Source organism: Budorcas taxicolor, chromosome 2 (genome assembly GCF_023091745.1).
Source record: "Budorcas taxicolor isolate Tak-1 chromosome 2, Takin1.1, whole genome shotgun sequence".
In the NCBI taxonomy this organism is placed as follows: Eukaryota; Metazoa; Chordata; class Mammalia; order Artiodactyla; family Bovidae; genus Budorcas; species Budorcas taxicolor.
The window spans coordinates 9,319,949-9,336,017 of record NC_068911.1 but is presented as its reverse complement, the minus strand read 5'-3'; the positions used below and the strand labels follow the sequence as shown (position 1 = coordinate 9,336,017).

General features: G+C 48.9%; 1 protein-coding gene across 1 annotated transcript; it reads left to right on the top strand.

Moving 5' to 3' along the window:
* Positions 1 to 6,132: 6,132 nt before the first annotated feature.
* On the top strand, positions 6,133 to 13,675 carry TBL2 (transducin beta like 2). The gene is made up of 7 exons (XM_052654303.1): positions 6,133 to 6,276; positions 7,749 to 7,879; positions 8,118 to 8,302; positions 8,951 to 9,102; positions 9,421 to 9,547; positions 9,906 to 10,058; positions 10,298 to 13,675. The coding sequence occupies exons 1-7, from the start codon at positions 6,147 to 6,149 to the stop codon at positions 10,758 to 10,760; spliced, it is 1,341 nt and encodes a 446-aa protein (XP_052510263.1). The 5' UTR covers positions 6,133 to 6,146; the 3' UTR covers positions 10,761 to 13,675.
* The last annotated feature ends 2,394 nt before the right edge of the window (positions 13,676 to 16,069 follow it).

Below are 16,069 nucleotides of genomic sequence, written 5' to 3'. Positions count from 1 at the left end.
TCTCCTTCCTCCCTGCTGGCAGTGACTTCCAGGCCCTACTGTGGGAGCCTTTTCCCCCAGTTCCACCTCCAGTCCCTTCCTCAGCCTGCTTCCCTTCTCACTCTATGGGAAGCTCCCGGCCCTGCCATTGCCTCCGGCCTCTCAGCTGAGGGCTTATTTTCCTGTATCTGTGCTGCCCACCACAGCTCCGTTAACCTCGAAAGAGCCAAAACAGAGCTCAGCATTCCCAAGACTGCAGCTCACAGCCTTCACCCTCTAACCTGAACCTTTCCATGCTCCCCAAGCCCAGGAAGGGCACCACTATCCAGACACTTGGAAAACAGTCGTCTTCAGCTCTTCCCCACTCCCCACTGCCCTCTGGTCTGTTACCAAGGTCTGGCCAGTTTGCTGCAGGAAAATGGGGCATGTCCCAGGCTGGGATGAGCCTCTGGGTCAGACCACCAAGTGAGTGTCCTTGGCTTTGCACGGGAAAGAATTCAAGAGCACCCCGGTAAAGTGAAAGTAGGTTTATTGAGAGAGGTACACATTCCATCTGGAGTAGAAAATGGCAACCCACTCCAGTATTCTTCCCTGAAAAACCCCATGGACAGAGAAGCCTGGTGGGCTACAGCCCACGGGATAGGGATGGACACGACTCAGCGACAGCACGACAGCGACAGCACGCACGCACGCGTGCACACATTCCCCAGGCAGCATGCGGTCTGCCTGGTCTGTCTCAGAAGGTGAGAGCGGCCTTGGGGCGGGGGTCAAGTGGGAAAATGAGAGCTCCCCCAGATCTGGGGTGGTTAGTTTTTTATGGGCTGGGTGATTCCACAGGCCAACGAGTGGGAGGGTTACTCCAACTGTTTGGGGGGAAGGGGTAGAGATTTCCGGGAATTGGAGTACCCGCCCACTTCACGGCTTGGGTGAGTCCGTCATGCAGCATATGGTAACCTATCTCAATGAGTGAGCTGTACTGTGAGGCTCCAGGCCCGCTGGAAGTTAGTTAAATCTTCTGCCATCTTGAGTCTAGTTGGTTCTAACCAGTTTTTGTTGTATCCTCAGTAGCTATGTCGTCTTTTGAATGGTTGTACCCTGCCCCCTTCCCTCTTGTCTCTAGTTGATCTTGTAAGTATCCATCGCCATGGCCACGGCCCTGGTCTGACAAACATCACTTTTACACGTAGACTCCTGCATTAGCCTCTGGTATCCCTTGCAGCTAGAACGCCAACTTAAATGTACATTTTAATAAGTTGGGCCTTTTCAAAACCTTCTTGAGCAGGTCTAGTCCAGGCCAATTATATCAGAATACCTGGCTGTGGGAAGGAGACATAAGCATCTTTTTAAAAAAAGTGATTCCAGTATGTATTCAAGGTTAACAACCACTGTAATAGAGTCTGTGAGCTGCAAATAGCCTACGTCTGGGGTTCAAGTTAATTTAAATCGTTGGTTCTTACACTGCAGTGGGCATCAGAATCACCTAATAAGCCTGTTAAAATACCGATTGCTGAGACTTGCCTTGTGGGCCAGTGGCGAAGATTCCGCAGTCCCAATGCAGGGGGTCCTGGGTTTGATTCCTGGTCAGGAAACTAGATCCCACATGCCACAGCAAAAAAGATCCCATATATGGTGACTAAGATCCAGCAAAGCTAAATAAAAAAACAAAAACAAAAAATAAGTATTAAAAAAATAAACAGCTTGCTGGGCCCCCACCTCTGGAGTGTCTGAGTCAGCAGATGGTGGGTGAAGTCTAAGAATCTGCATTTCTAATGATGCTGGTCCAGGGCCCACACATTGAGAACCACTACTTAGAGAACCACTACTTAAACGATGAGGACATGTATCATTTTACCTGACAGAGAGGCCAGGGGTAGGAAGGGAGGCACCAAGCAAGGCCAGCTGGAGCTTCAATTGCAAAATGAAGTTGGGCTTCCATTGCTTCTCTGGCTCTTGCTCGCCTCTGATGAGACCAGGTTTCTAGCAGATGTTCAAGGTGCCTCGTGACTGACCCTGCTACCCCTCCAGCCATACCTTTGCTCATGCCTTACTTTCCCTCCTAGAATTCCCTTTTATCCTCTTTCACCTGTTCTAAATGCCCACCCTTGAGGGTACAGCTGAATTTCACTGCCCTTCTGAACCCATCAGCTGACCTCTCTCCCTGATCTGCCCAGTTTTCCCCCATTCTGCTTTGTGTCACCAGTTGTCCTTCTGAGGGTTGGTTTTGGATTCCAGTTGGGCTGTAGGGCACTTGGGGGTAAAAACAAGGCTGTTACCACAGCCCCGTGGCAAGGTCGGATGGATAAAGATCTTGGAGTGTAGCAGACCCTAGTTGGACTCTTGGTTTGATTCCTGGCTTCCTTGTTGATGTAGGGTAAGTTACTTGACCAGAGCCTAGGGTTTTTTGAGGGGTCTGGTTAAAGTTATTTCTTAGCATCATCTGTCTTAGAGGATCAACTGAGTTCATGATGTCAAAGAATCCTGTACTCTCAACTGAACCAGAGCCCTATTCCTGCTTCTCCTTGTCCCCCACATCAATACATTAGTGTCACAGACCTGCAGGTGTCCCCAGGTTCACTTTTCATCTGTGTCACCTCTGGAAAATCACTTAGTGAGCATCTCCTAGAGCATTAGTCCCCTAATCTGTGGGATGGGAATGTGAGAAGATTCAAAGAAATGCAAGCTCCTGGATCAACAAATGCAAGCTCCTGGATCATCAGCAAAATGCTTGGTGAATGAAATTCTTAAAAGTACCGCATTGTCTCTAGGTGGTGGAGAAAGTAGTTCAGGACTGGGCCTTTGGTTATAAACAGCAAATAAAGGAGGAAAGGCCCCAGAATGCTCTGGACACCCCCCTTCTGACCCTCCCCACCCCACTGCCCACAGCTGAGTCAATGCCAGCTTCTGCCCTTCTCCCCTCACCAAGGACAAAAGGGAAGGAAATGAGGCCACTTCATTTGCTCTCTGAGTGGATCTGTTTCCTCACCCGAGGTTGTGGGTACGTCTGTCTGTCCCCTAGTCTCTGCAGCAGCCTCTGTGCTTGGAGGGTCCTTCTAGAGCCAGAGGGCCCACACTGCCAGGAGAGGCTCCCTGGTGGCCAGGGAAACGTTTGAATCTGGCAGCCCTGACTCTGGTACTTCTACTTTTCTGAGTTGTGGGCTTGGGAGGCCCATGGAGCACACTTGTTTATAGGAACATTCCATCTACAGCTAAGTGGGTCTGGTCTATCATTAGTCTTTCAGAATATCTTGTGTGTGTGTGTGTGCATGTGTGGGTGACTAAATTCTGCCAACTTCCTGGTTTTTGATATTGCACTACAGTTATGTTGCCACTGGGGGAACCTGGGGGAAGAGTCCACAGACTTTCCTGTTCTTTTTTTTTTTTCAACTCCTTTTGTACCTATAATTCAAAATTTAAAGTGTGTTGTTAAGAATATTTCCAGGGACTTCCCTGGTGGTCCAGTGGCTAAGACTCCACACTCCTAATGAAGGGGGCCTGGGTTCGATCCCTGGTCAGGGAACTAGATCCCACATGGTGCAATTAAAGATCCCCCAAACTGCAAATAAGACATGGAACAGCCAAATTAAAAAAAAATCTTTTCAGCTTCCTTCCTACCATCAGCCCACCCCCGAGTCCAGGCTCTTATCATCTCCATCTTGGACTCTTGCAACCACCTCTTGGCTTTCCTTCTATCTGTTTGGTTTTGGCACACACTAGTCCATCCATAGAATCTCCAAGATACCAATTTTGACCTATCTCACCCTGAAATGACTAGCAGAGGCTAGTTTGCTGGGCTGAACTAGCACTCAAGGCCCTCAAACACCTTTCCAATCTTGTTGTTTAGCTGCCGAGTTGCGTCCAACTCTTTTGCCACCCCACAGACTGTAGCCTGCCAGGCTCCTCTGTCCATGGGATTTCCCAGGCAAGAATACTGAAGTGGACTGGTATTTCCTTCTCCAGGGGATCTTACCGACCCAGGGATCAAACCTGCATCTCCTGCATTGGCAGGCAGATTCTTTACCACTGAGCCACTTTACCACTGGGAAGCTTCCAATTTTACCTGCTACTTTTTTTTTCTTGCCTGCATCGCCTGGTTTGCCAGATCTTAGTTACCAGACCAGGGATCCAACCCAGGACCCCTGCGATGGAAATGTGAAGTCTTAACCACTGGCCTGCCACGGAATTCCCTTACCGGCTTTTTATTTTACTCATACCCTGCCTCCACACAGCATCCTCCTGCTCAAGTCTTAGCTGAGGCTGTGCCACCCACTAATTCCAAAACTACCGTTTCCCTTCTCCATTAACAGTAAAAATTCATCTGAATTTCCCAATACTAAGTTGAGCTATTTCAAATCCTGAAAGATGATGCTGTGAAAGTGCTGCACTCAATATGCCAGCAAATTTGGAAAACTCAGCAGTGGCCACAGGACTGGAAAAGGTCAGTTTTCATTCCAATCCCAAAGAAAGGCAATGCCAAAGAATGCTCAAACTACCGCACAATTGCACTCATCTCACATGCTAGGAAAGTAATGCTCAAAATTCTCCAAGCCAGGCTTCAGCAATACATGAACCGTGAACTTCCTGATGTTCAAGCTGGTTTCAGAAAAGGCAGAGGAACCAGAGATCAAATTGCCAACATCCGCTGGATCATGGAAAAAGCAAGAGAGTTCCAGAAAAACATCTATTTCTGCTTTATTGACTATGCCAAAGCCTTTGACTGTGTGGATCACAATAAACTGTGGAAAATTCTGAGAGATGGGAATACCAGACCACCTGACCTGCCTCTTGAGAAATCTGTATGCAGGTCAGGAAGCCACAGTTAGAACTAGACATGGAACAACAGACTGGTTCCAAATAGGAAAAGGCGTACGTCAAGGCTGTATATTGTCACCCTGCTTATTTAACTTATATGCAGAGTACATCATGAGAAACGCTGGACTGGAAGAAACACAAGCTGGAATCAAGATTGCCAGGAGAAATATCAATAACCTCAGATATGCAGATGACACCACCCTTATGGCAGAAAGTGAAGAGGAACTAAAAAGCCTCTTGATGAAAGTGAAAGAGGAGAGTGAAAAAGTTGGCTTAAAGCTCAACATTCAGAAAACGAAGCTCATGGCATCCGGTCCCATCACTTCATGGGAAATAGATGGGGAAACAGGGGAAATAGATGGGGAAACAGTGGAAACAGTGTCAGACTTTATTTTTTGGGGCTCCAAAATCACTGCAGATGGTGATTACAGCCATGAAATTAAAAGACGCTTACTCCTTGGAAGAAAAGTTATGACCAACCTAGATAGCATATTCAAAAGCAGAGACATTACTTTGCCGACTAAGGTCCGTCTAGTCAAGGCTATGGTTTTTCCAGTAGTCATGTATGGATGTGAGAGTTGGACTGTGAAGAAGGCTGAGCGCTGAAGAATTGATGCTTTTGAACTGTGGTGTTGGAGAAGACTCCTTGAGAGTCCCTTGGACTGCAAGGAGATCCAACCAGTCCATTCTGAAGGAGATCAGCCCTGGGATTTCTTTGGAAGGAATGATGTTAAAGCTGAAACTCCAGTACTTTGGCCACCTCATGCGAAGAGTTGACTCATTGGAAAAGACTCTGATGCTGGGAGGGATTGGGGGCAGGAGGAGAAGGGGACGACAGAGGATGAGATGGCTGGATGGCATCACGGACTCGATGGACGTGAGTCTGAGTGAACTCCGGGAGGTGGTGATGGACAGGGAGGCCTGCCGTGCTGCGATTCATGGCGTCGCAGAGTCGGACACGACTGAGCGACTGAACTGAACTGAAGACTTTCCCACCTGTTGAACGGGAGTAATAATTGGACCCTTGCCTCCTTGAAAGGATCCAGTGTGATGACGGCTGGAATAATGCCTTTACTAACGATTATCAGTAAAGTAGCCCAGGGAAAGCCTGAGCCTGGACTGCGTGCACTACAATACCCACCCGCAACGCTCCAGCGGCCACGCAGCCTCAACGGCCAGGCCCCGCCCTTCCGGGAGCCCAGTGATCATGGCCCCGCCCCTGGAGACTCACCAAAGACCAGGCCACGCCCCTCGGGACGCACCAACGGCAGGGCCCCGCCCCGTGTGCGTGCGCGGCCCCGTGAAGACGTGCAGGCGTCCGCTCCGCTGGAGGCTGAGGTGGCAGTGGCCGTGCCGACATGGAGCTCCCGCAGATGCCGGAGCTGATGGGGCTGTCGCTGTTGCTCGGGCTGCTGGCCCTCGTGGCGACGGCGGCGGTAGCGCGGGGGTGGCTGCGCGCGGAGGAGGAGACGAGCGGCCGGTCCGCCGGTGAGTGTGGCGGGGACGGGTAGGAGCGACCCGCGAGACCTCGCTCCCCGGCCTCCTCGGGGGTCCGACCCACTGTTCGGGCCTGTGGGGGTGTCAGTGACCCGCCCTCCCCGCCTCAGTTTCTCCCTTTTGACACGAGTTTCCCTTCCCTAGAGTAGGGGCCGCCTTGCCCGGCCCATCGCGCCCCTTTGGGGCGATCTGTTAGAACCTGGGTCCCGCGCGACTGTGCGCTCTCTCCGTGGCCGAGACCAAGCCCCGTTCCCTCGGAGCACAGCTGAGAGGCCGTTCGGAAACTTTCCCGCGCGCTCCTTGTTCGTTATTTTATGAAAACGGGGAGGAAGGGACAGAGACCTCCATTTGTGAACGCTCTGGTCTACCGACATACAACATTTATTGAATATTACCTCCTGTAGGCTTTGGGGAGTCCAGTGTCGGGTAAAAGAACATCTGAAAATGTAAGTGAAAAATACAGTGTCGTGGGTTTCATAGAAAGATCAGTATTAGAATACTAGTACTAGCTCAGTACTAGTACTCCCACGGGTGGGCGGGGGTCAAGTAAAGAACCCTGAGGGTGGGGTCCTCAGGGATCGAAGTGTAAGGGTTTGCCAGGACGGCCAGGAGGAGAATACTCCTGGCAGTAGCAACGTGCAGGAAGCCAAGGAGTCCTGAAACAGTGTTTGGTTTGACTGTGATGTGAGAGGAGAGGAGTGGGCTTGTTGGACAAGGCTGGAGAGGCAAGCAGAGGGCAGATTGGCCTTTGTAACAGTGGCCTCCGGAATTTTCTTCCTGTAGGAATTGAGGAGCATCTGTAGTGACCTGACACATGCCCACTTTGCACCGGTCCTGATTCTTAATTAAATTAACTATTTTACACAAAAATGACTGGCAGCCTTTTCAGCACAGGGGACGTGCTCAGCACATGTTGACTACCTCTCATTGCCCGGTTCTCTCTGGGATTCCCTCTGAGCCTGTTTTAGTGCTTGCTTTGGGGACTGTGCTTGTCATTTCGTATATATTATCTCACCCAATTCTCAACTTTTCTTCTAGAACAGCCAAGGCCCAGAGCAATTAAGTAACTTAACCTGAGAGCAGCGCCAGCAGCTTCTGTAGTGCACATTATCCCTCACTTAGAGAGGTCTGGTTAAGAATCTGCTCTCCACTGGCCTTTCTGTGAACCCACTGAGCTGCGCCTGCCCAGAGAGGGCACCTTCTCTAATGTGCAGTGGGGTGCTGTATGGTTATGTTATATACACTAATAGCAAGCAGCCTCCCCAGGATCACTCAGTGATAGAGACATAGTCCATACCCAGGTCTGATTCCAAAGCTTCTGTTTTTTTCCCGTGTATTCCTCTCTCTTCTCGAGGACAGAGTCATCTCTTGTGCCTCTCCACTCAATGCCTGGCCAGTCATCCGTGGTCACTGAGTGCTCACTGAGCGAGTAAATGGATAGTTGACCTGGCCCTTCCTTATAGGCCAAAAAGCAAGTGGATGTCCACCTGACAAGTCCTTGAAATCCAAGAAGCAGAAACTGCAACAGCGGATTCGCAAGGAGAAGCCTCAGCAACACAACTTCACTCACCGCCTTCTGGCTGCAGCATTGAAGGTACACGGGTACCCAGGCACAGCCCTGCAGACTTCTCCTTTGTAGGATTCTGTGCGTGTTACAGATTCCTCTGCCTCTGACCCAGATCAGGGGGGACACCCTGTCCCATCTCCTCTCCTGACATCCCATCAGCAGCTTGCTGTTGATCTAAGCAACAGGGCCCCTGAGTCATGGTTGCATGGGTTTCCGCATTTGCCCAGGGGGTTCCTGTTCATACCTGCTGCTGCCCTTGCCCTAGAGCCACAGTGGGAACATAACTTGCATGGACTTCAGCAGCAATGGCAAATACCTGGCTACCTGTGCAGACGACCGTACCGTCCGCATCTGGAGCACAAAGGACTTCCTGCAGCGGGAGCACCGCAGCATGAGAGCCAACGTGGACCTGGACCATGCCATCCTGGTGCGCTTCAGCCCTGACTGCAGGTGGGACAGGATGGAGCCCCAGGTGTGCCTGCAGAAGCCCTGACCCAGGCCTAGGTCCTTCCCATACCTCGTTTGGGATACTGAGGGGGGTACCTAGCATCTTCCTTGTGGCAGAAGGGAACATCTGCCACCACAAGGCAGAAGGGGACAGCTTGAACACTGTCTGAGGCTCCCTGGAGGGTTATGCAGCTACCTAACAAGGAAGTAGCGGAGAAGGCAATGGCAACCCACTCCAGTACTCTTGCCTGGGAAATCCCATGGACGAACGAGCCTGGTAGGCTACAGTCCATGGGGTTGCGAAGAGTCGGACATGACTGACGTGACTTAGCAGCAGCAGCAGCAACAAGGAGGTAGAGTGGGGAAAATCTGTTCCTATTTGGGAAGTACCAAAGCCTGACTGATTTCCAGATTAATCTTAGAAGCTCTCATGGTTTTCTAAACCCTAGAGAGAAGCTAAAGGAGCCAGAACTATGAGAGTCCTAACCTTCTAAGGAGTTTTAAGAGATTCTGAATTAAGGGTTGTGAGGCTGAACTATAGGTCCTGAAAGGAGATCTTGATTTTCCTTAAAGCCTGCCTAGCATAGGACCTCACACACACAGGTCTCTGTGTCTGAAGGAGTGAGAGACTTGTCTGCTCCCTGTTTCTAGAGCATTCATCGTCTGGCTCGCTAATGGAGACACCCTCCGTGTCTTTAAGATGATAAAACGAGACGATGGGGGCTATACGTTCATGGCCACCCCAGAGGACTTTCCTAAAAAGCACAAGGCACCCATTGTCAACATTGGCATCGCTGACACAGGTGAGAGGCATTCAGAGGCTGGAGCTTGCCCCAAGCAAGAGGGAATGGACTGTTATACTCAATGAATGAGTGAATGCAGCCTGAGAGGTGTGCCCAGTTCTGGTGTGACAAAAGGGACCTTGTTTGGGCTCCCCTGGAGTTCCTGGGAGCCATAGCAAGTCCCCAGGAGAGGCAGGTAATCACAGTCTTCAGTTATATCCTTGTCTTTGGTGACCCTTGGTGCGGGAGGGGAGCATGATACGAAGGGCAGCAGAGGCCTTCATGAGTCACTTGATCAGGTCATTGACCTCAACTCATGTTACGCCCCCTCACTCCCAGGGAAGTTCATCATGACTGCGTCCAGTGACACAACCATCCTCATTTGGAATCTGAAAGGCCAGGTGCTGTCCACCATCAACACCAACCACATGAACAATACTTATGCTGCTATATCCCCTTGTAGCAGGTAAGGAAGAGGGGACTCTGGCATTGGATGTGGGCTGAGGTTGGCGCTGGGGGCTAGGGTGGAGAGAGAGTCGAGAGCCAGCTTCAAGTAGCAGAAGGAGCAGGCATGTGAAATCAGGACACCTGGATTCAAGTCCTTAGTTTCTACTTACTCATTTAAAGCATATAAAAGGTTGGGGCAGGGGTACTATGTATCTTACAGCTGTAAGCATGAACTGACATCATGTATAAAAGCACTTTTAAAAGACAGTGTTATTTAGATACACGATTATGAACTCTCTCAGGAAAGGAATTTAGTGGATCTGCAGGAAAAGCTGCCCTTACAATTAAGTTTTAAAGGAGCCTGGGTTGTCCGGCAGGTTTGTAGCCTCGTGTGGCTTCACCCCAGATGTAAAAGTTTGGGAAGTCTGCTTTGGGAAGAAAGGGGACTTCCAGGAGGTTGTGCGAGCCTTTGAACTGAAGGGCCACTCTGCAGCCGTGCACTTCTTCGCTTTCTCCAATGACTCCCGGAGGTGAGTGAATTCTCTGAGTTCTTACCAGTGTCTTACCAAGATTCCCAGCCCCTCTTGGCAACCAGGAGCCTCCAGCCATTTTCTGCAGCAGCTGCGCGGGGGGTGCGGGGCTTTCTGGCCCTCAGCAGGAAGTAGACACAGCAGTGGAGTTGGCTTCTCAGCTAGCATCCCCAAGTGCCGTCCCAGCACCCTCCCCTCCAGTGCTTGTGAGGCTAGAGCCCTGACTTTCCATGCTGCAGGATGGCCTCTGTCTCCAAGGACGGCACGTGGAAGCTGTGGGACACAGACGTGGAATACAAGAAGCAGCAGGACCCCTACTTGCTGAGGACAGGCCACTTTGAAGAAGCGAGCACCGTGCCATGCCGTCTGGCGCTCTCCCCTGATGCCCAGGTCTTGGCCTTGGCCAGTGGCAGCAGTATTCATCTCTACAACACCCGGAGGGGTGAGAAGGAAGAGAGCTTCGAGCAGGTCCACGGGGAGTGTATCAGTGACTTGTCCTTTGACATCACTGGCCGGCTTCTGGCCTCCTGTGGGGACCGAGCAGTGCGGCTCTTCCACAACACGCCTGGCTACCGGGCAGTGGTGGAGGAAATGCAGGCCCTCCTGAAGCGAGCCTCCAACGAAAGCACCCGCCAGAGGCTTCAGCAGCAGCTGACGCAGGCTCAGGAGGCTCTGAAGAACCTGGGGGCCTTGAGGAAATGACTCTGGGAGGAGGGACGGTAGGAAGGATCTGACCTCCTGCTGTCTCCACTGCTGCCGTTTCCCTGGTACTCTCCAGCTGGAAGCCTTTTGAAAGGAGTGTCCTGATTTTCCTAATGGCAGCTTCTCTCTCCTTTTCCCCATTGAAACTATTCCAGCCTACTCAGATCTCTCTCTCCTCTTGCTGGTGATGACTCCTGGCCTACTTGCCGACCTCCCAGGCTAATGACCAAGGTGCTTTTCTTTTTCCTGGGCCCAAGGGGTGGAGTCTGTCTTCACCAGGCACGGAGGAGAGTGGTAATTAGAAGAGAGAGAGCACATAGTCTTTGACCTTGGGACAACACACCCTGCTATCCAAAGGAGCTTGTAATTGTGGAGGCAAAACCCAGGGAAGACCTGAGTGCTAACCAGCAGTCTTGCAGGGGTGGAAGACAGATTCCTTATTCCAGAACTGCGGAGTGGTTCAGGGAAAGGCTGATCTTAACCCAGGCAAAGCGCCTAACTTCATCCAGAAGTAATTATGGGATTTCATTCTGTGCCTCAGTTTTCTTGTTTGTCAAATGGAGAATAATTATCTTTTGACCTCCTTCCTAGATTTGAAAGAAAAGTGGAAAAGAGTCATAATCTGTTGTCAAATATCATTTATTAACTACTGAGTAAAACTGGGACTCAAACAGGGCAGTTTGAATCTCTTGGGAAAGGTGTTTCTGGGATTTGATAGATTGTACATTTCATATTTGCTTCTGCTTTAAGTTGGGTGGAGGAATCACAAAATCCCAAGATAGGGCTCTCCTCTTCTGGGAGGTTATATCCTGTTTGAGGAGAACTTTTCAGTTCATCCAACATTTGCTTGCCTATTCTGTGCCCAGTGCAGCATGGACACTGGAGATAAATACGAATAAGACACGATTTCTGCCATCGAAGATGGCTGGTGGACAAGAGGTACACAGGTCTGTGAAGTGTTTTTTGTTAATCTATTCACAGCTGGAGAAGGCTGTGGTAAAAGTCAAGGCAAGAGAGAAGACTGAATCAGGACAGAGGCAATGATGCTGAAGGGATAGATTGAATAGATGGGGTATTTAGAAGTTCACGTTTTTGGACTTTGAGGACTGCTTGGATGGGAGAGCTAAGGGAAATAAGGAATCTAGGAAGACTTGAGCCTCAGCAAAATTTATCCAAAATAAATTCTTCCCTCTCCCTAAAACTTGGACCTCCCCTAATCACCCCCAACTCATATAAACATGTGAACAAATCACAGCATTGGCGTTATCCTCAGTTACTCTCTTTTCTACACTCCTTCTGCCCTACTACACGATTACCATCCACTCCACCAGAAACTTCTTCGGGTTACATGGCAGTAAATCCTGAATCCGTTACTCCTCTCCATCTCTTCTGATACCATCCTGGTCCTAGCCACTGTCATCTACAGGGCCACTATAATATAGCTTCCCCATTGGCCTTCCTGCTTCCTGGCTTGCCTCTGTTAAGTCACTCTTCTACATAGCAGAGTGATCTCTGAAAAATGTAAAGCAGATCACAGCATTCCCAATGTAGAAACCCTCCCAAGACTCCCCATCACACTTGGAATAAAATCCAAAATTCTCACTGGCGTACAAGGTCCTGTGTAATCTGGGTTCTTCCTCCTTCTGTGATCTTGTTACCACTCTCCCAGTCGTGCCATTCCTCCAACCAAGCCAAGTTATTTCCAGCTTCAAAGGGGACTTGTGCCTCTGTTCTTGCCTCTGCTTAGAAGCATTTTTTTTCCCTTCTCTTGGCAGACTTGCCATGCTTGTCATAATTCAGTTCTCAGTTTCAGTTACACTTTAGAGACCCTCCCTGACCACTCAATCTGAAGTAGCCGTTTCCACCAGTCATATCACCTCCATCACATTAGCTCATTATATTTTAGTTTGCATTACTTAATGCTATCTGAAATTATTTTGTTTGGATATTTGTTGGCTTTAGGGGTGAATTGGGCCACAGTTGTCTGGGTGAAAGACAATAGGAAAAGGTGGGAACTGAAGTCATCTCTAGAGGGCTTTTGTCCTGGGTCAGGGGCAGGGGTGGCTGCGACTTAATATTCAGGAATCCAGCAGAAGTTGCCCATTTCAGAGAAGCCAGAAGTTGGCAATTTATTATAAAAAAAATATTAAGCACTGTAGGAATCAAACAAAACGCTAATGGCAGGATGGAGCCCAGCAGCCTCTCATTAGCAGCTTTTGGATTGCTCATTAAGCCACTGGAATGTGACTTGTCTGATTTGCTCCATATCCCACACAAAGTGCCTGGAATAGAGTAAGCACTCAATAAATGTTGAACTCGAACCCGGGCAGCTAACAGAAACGTCAGAATCCTCTGTGCACTGCGGTTTGATGTTCCTAAGAATAGACTTCTGACTGATAATGCTGTGCATCTGGGTCCTGGTGAAACTTTGCTTTCTGACTGTCAGAAGAATGAGACTAAGACACTTTGCATTTCTGCTTGGGTCTGGCTTTACTCTCATTGCATATCCAGGAGGGGCAGTGATCGCAGAATGTTGAGTTACTGAAGTCAGAAGTCTTTGGTTCCAGTTTTGGCTGGGGCACTTATTGAAGAGACACATCACTTCACCTCTCTGAGTTTGTTTTCTCATCTGCAAAATGGAAATAAATCTGGCCCTGCATGCCTTGCCAGGGCTATGAATTTCTAATAAAATGAATGAAAACACTACAGGAGAGTCATTACAGAGATGTCCGGAGGACAGAAAACAGCTCCTCTCACTAACGATGAGGCTGCTTCCTTTGTCAGCATGGCGAAAGTTACCTGGATATTCATGTAGCCCAGAGGCCACTGTTTTTTTTGATAAAAAATTCTTGTGTGTGAAGGCAGTGTTAATACTTTAATATTACTATTTCAATTTATGTGGGTTTGAAAGTTTTCAGAATAAAAATTTGGGGAAATTAAAAAATGGTGGTATATAGATTATTTTTATCAGTCATTAAAAATAAAAAAGCTTAAAGTGCAAAAGTATACATCTGAAGGTCTGTTGATAGTCTTCATCAATTTCAGTTAAGGTAATAAGACTTGTCTTTAAACGATGTTTTATAATTGGAGATTATAGCAGGTAAGTAGGAAACACATACTGTTGTGATGAGTTACCAGTGATGGGATGTTATATCATAGACCCAACAGTGTCCCAAATTGGCCATGTGTCTAGAAACTTAGTAATTTGGGATTCATGTTCTCTACAAAATTCCAGAAATATGAGTCTTCCAGGTGAGCATGCCTTGGTTTCAGCACACAGCTCTTGAGACTGAGGCCCACTGATGACACAGGTTGGCACTGCAGAATCAGCCACAGAAACTGAAAGCATGATTCATAAACACAAACCTGGGAAGGCCTTGTGAGACTGTGACTGTATGAAGCTTGCTTTCTTCAAGCTTCCAGTTCTGATCCCAGAGTTCAGGGCAGTAGGAAAATGAGCATGATCTCCAGTCACTTTCTGTTCAGCAGACATACCCAGTCTAAGCGTGTTTGCGTTTTCTTGTTCACATTGATAGTGGCCCACATTGAGTGCTGAGCCTTCAATCCCTACTATCTCACTATTGTTCTTGCCTCAGGAAACAACCCTATCTTAGTGTTTATCTGGTGAACTGCCACCTCCCCGAATCTCTATCTGTACAATTTATAGAGGATAGGCCTTGACCCTCCATGAAAGGTGAAAGTGTTAGTCGCTCAGTCATGTCCAACTCCTTGCAACGCCATGGACTGCAGCACGCCAGGCTCCTCTGTCCATGGAATTCTCCAGGCAAGAATGGTAGGCATATAACCAATCAGCAAGCTCCTGGACTTCGCTGGACTTTAGAAAAAAGTGAAAATATGTTTAGTTTTCTGCTAGAATTGCTTAATAAGTAGGATGTAAAGTTGTTAACTGTGTAGTCCTGCCCAAGAATGAACCAACACAGGAAAGCAGCCAAAGAGGCCACAAGCTGAGGATGCTTCTTGTTTCAGCTGCTGGATCCAGACACACCTGAGGTTGCCAGCACTGGACACTAGTTACTAAGAGCCAAGAAAGTCCTGTGTGTGATTGTCAATTTGAATTGGGATACTCTTGCAACTGAGAGAGTCTTGACATATTATTAGGGAGTCTAATTGCCCACCACACATAACCAATAAAAGGCTTGCTCAGATCTTTGAGTTTAGGCCTATCTAGGAACTCAGTCGGAGAAGGCAATGGCACCCCACTCCAGTACTCTTGCCTGGAAAATCCCATGGGCGGAGGAGCCTGGTAGGCTGCAGTCCATGGGATCATGAAGAGACAGACACGACTAAGCGACTTCACTGTCACTTTTCACTGTCATGCATTGAAGAAGGAAATGGCAACCCACTCCAGTATTCTTGCCTGGTGGGCTGGCGTCTGTGGGGTCACACAGAGTCGGACATGAATGAAGCGACTTAGCAGGAACTCTAAATACTTTCACACAATAAAATACATTCCTTTAACCAACATGTGTAAAGCCAGAGATAAGAATACAGATGGAGACCCACATGCTGTCCAAGTTTTACTGTTATAAATTAAGGTGAGCGCCAATATGTGCTATCCTCCAACCTTGATACAGCATCCTGGAAGGCCATGTTCAAATTTAGAATTCTCAGACTCAGTTCTGTGCCACAGTGTGTTGTCAAAGGTGACCATCCCATGATCAAGGCCACTCTCCTTTTCCCACCGGGTTCTTTTCCACATTGCAAGGGACACCCCAGCCCACACCTCATATGCCATCATATCCCTGCGAGACAAACACCCACCCCTTGGCCACCAACCACTCAGGCCTCAGGTTTTGCACCATGGTAGTGCCACCTCTGTGAGGATGGACCCAGAGGAAAGGGTCGTACAAGCCCTTGAAGCAGGCTTGCATCTGTTTGGACAGGGAGTCCAGGGTCTGGTGGATGGGATGGCAGCCGTTTGCACCAGGTGGTCACATCTCCCTGGTCTTGCAACTGTGCCTCGTGGGGAGGGGAATGGGAGAGCAGGGCCAGGATGGGTCCCTCTGGAGGAGTCGTCTTGCCCACATCTGACAGTGTTAACCATTCTGTTGACCACACTTCATCTTTTCCCTGCAATTTCAAGTTCACTAAGCTAAGCTCTTCTTAACACATCAGAAATGAAAAACAGTATTTTATTGTGAGTTCCTGAACATTCAGCCAGGTATGTATCAAAATTTTTCTTTTTCTTTTTTAATGGCCACTCCACATATCATGTGGGATCTTAGTTCCCCAACCAGTGATCAGACCCACACCTCCTGCATTGAAAACTCAGTCTTAACCACTGGACT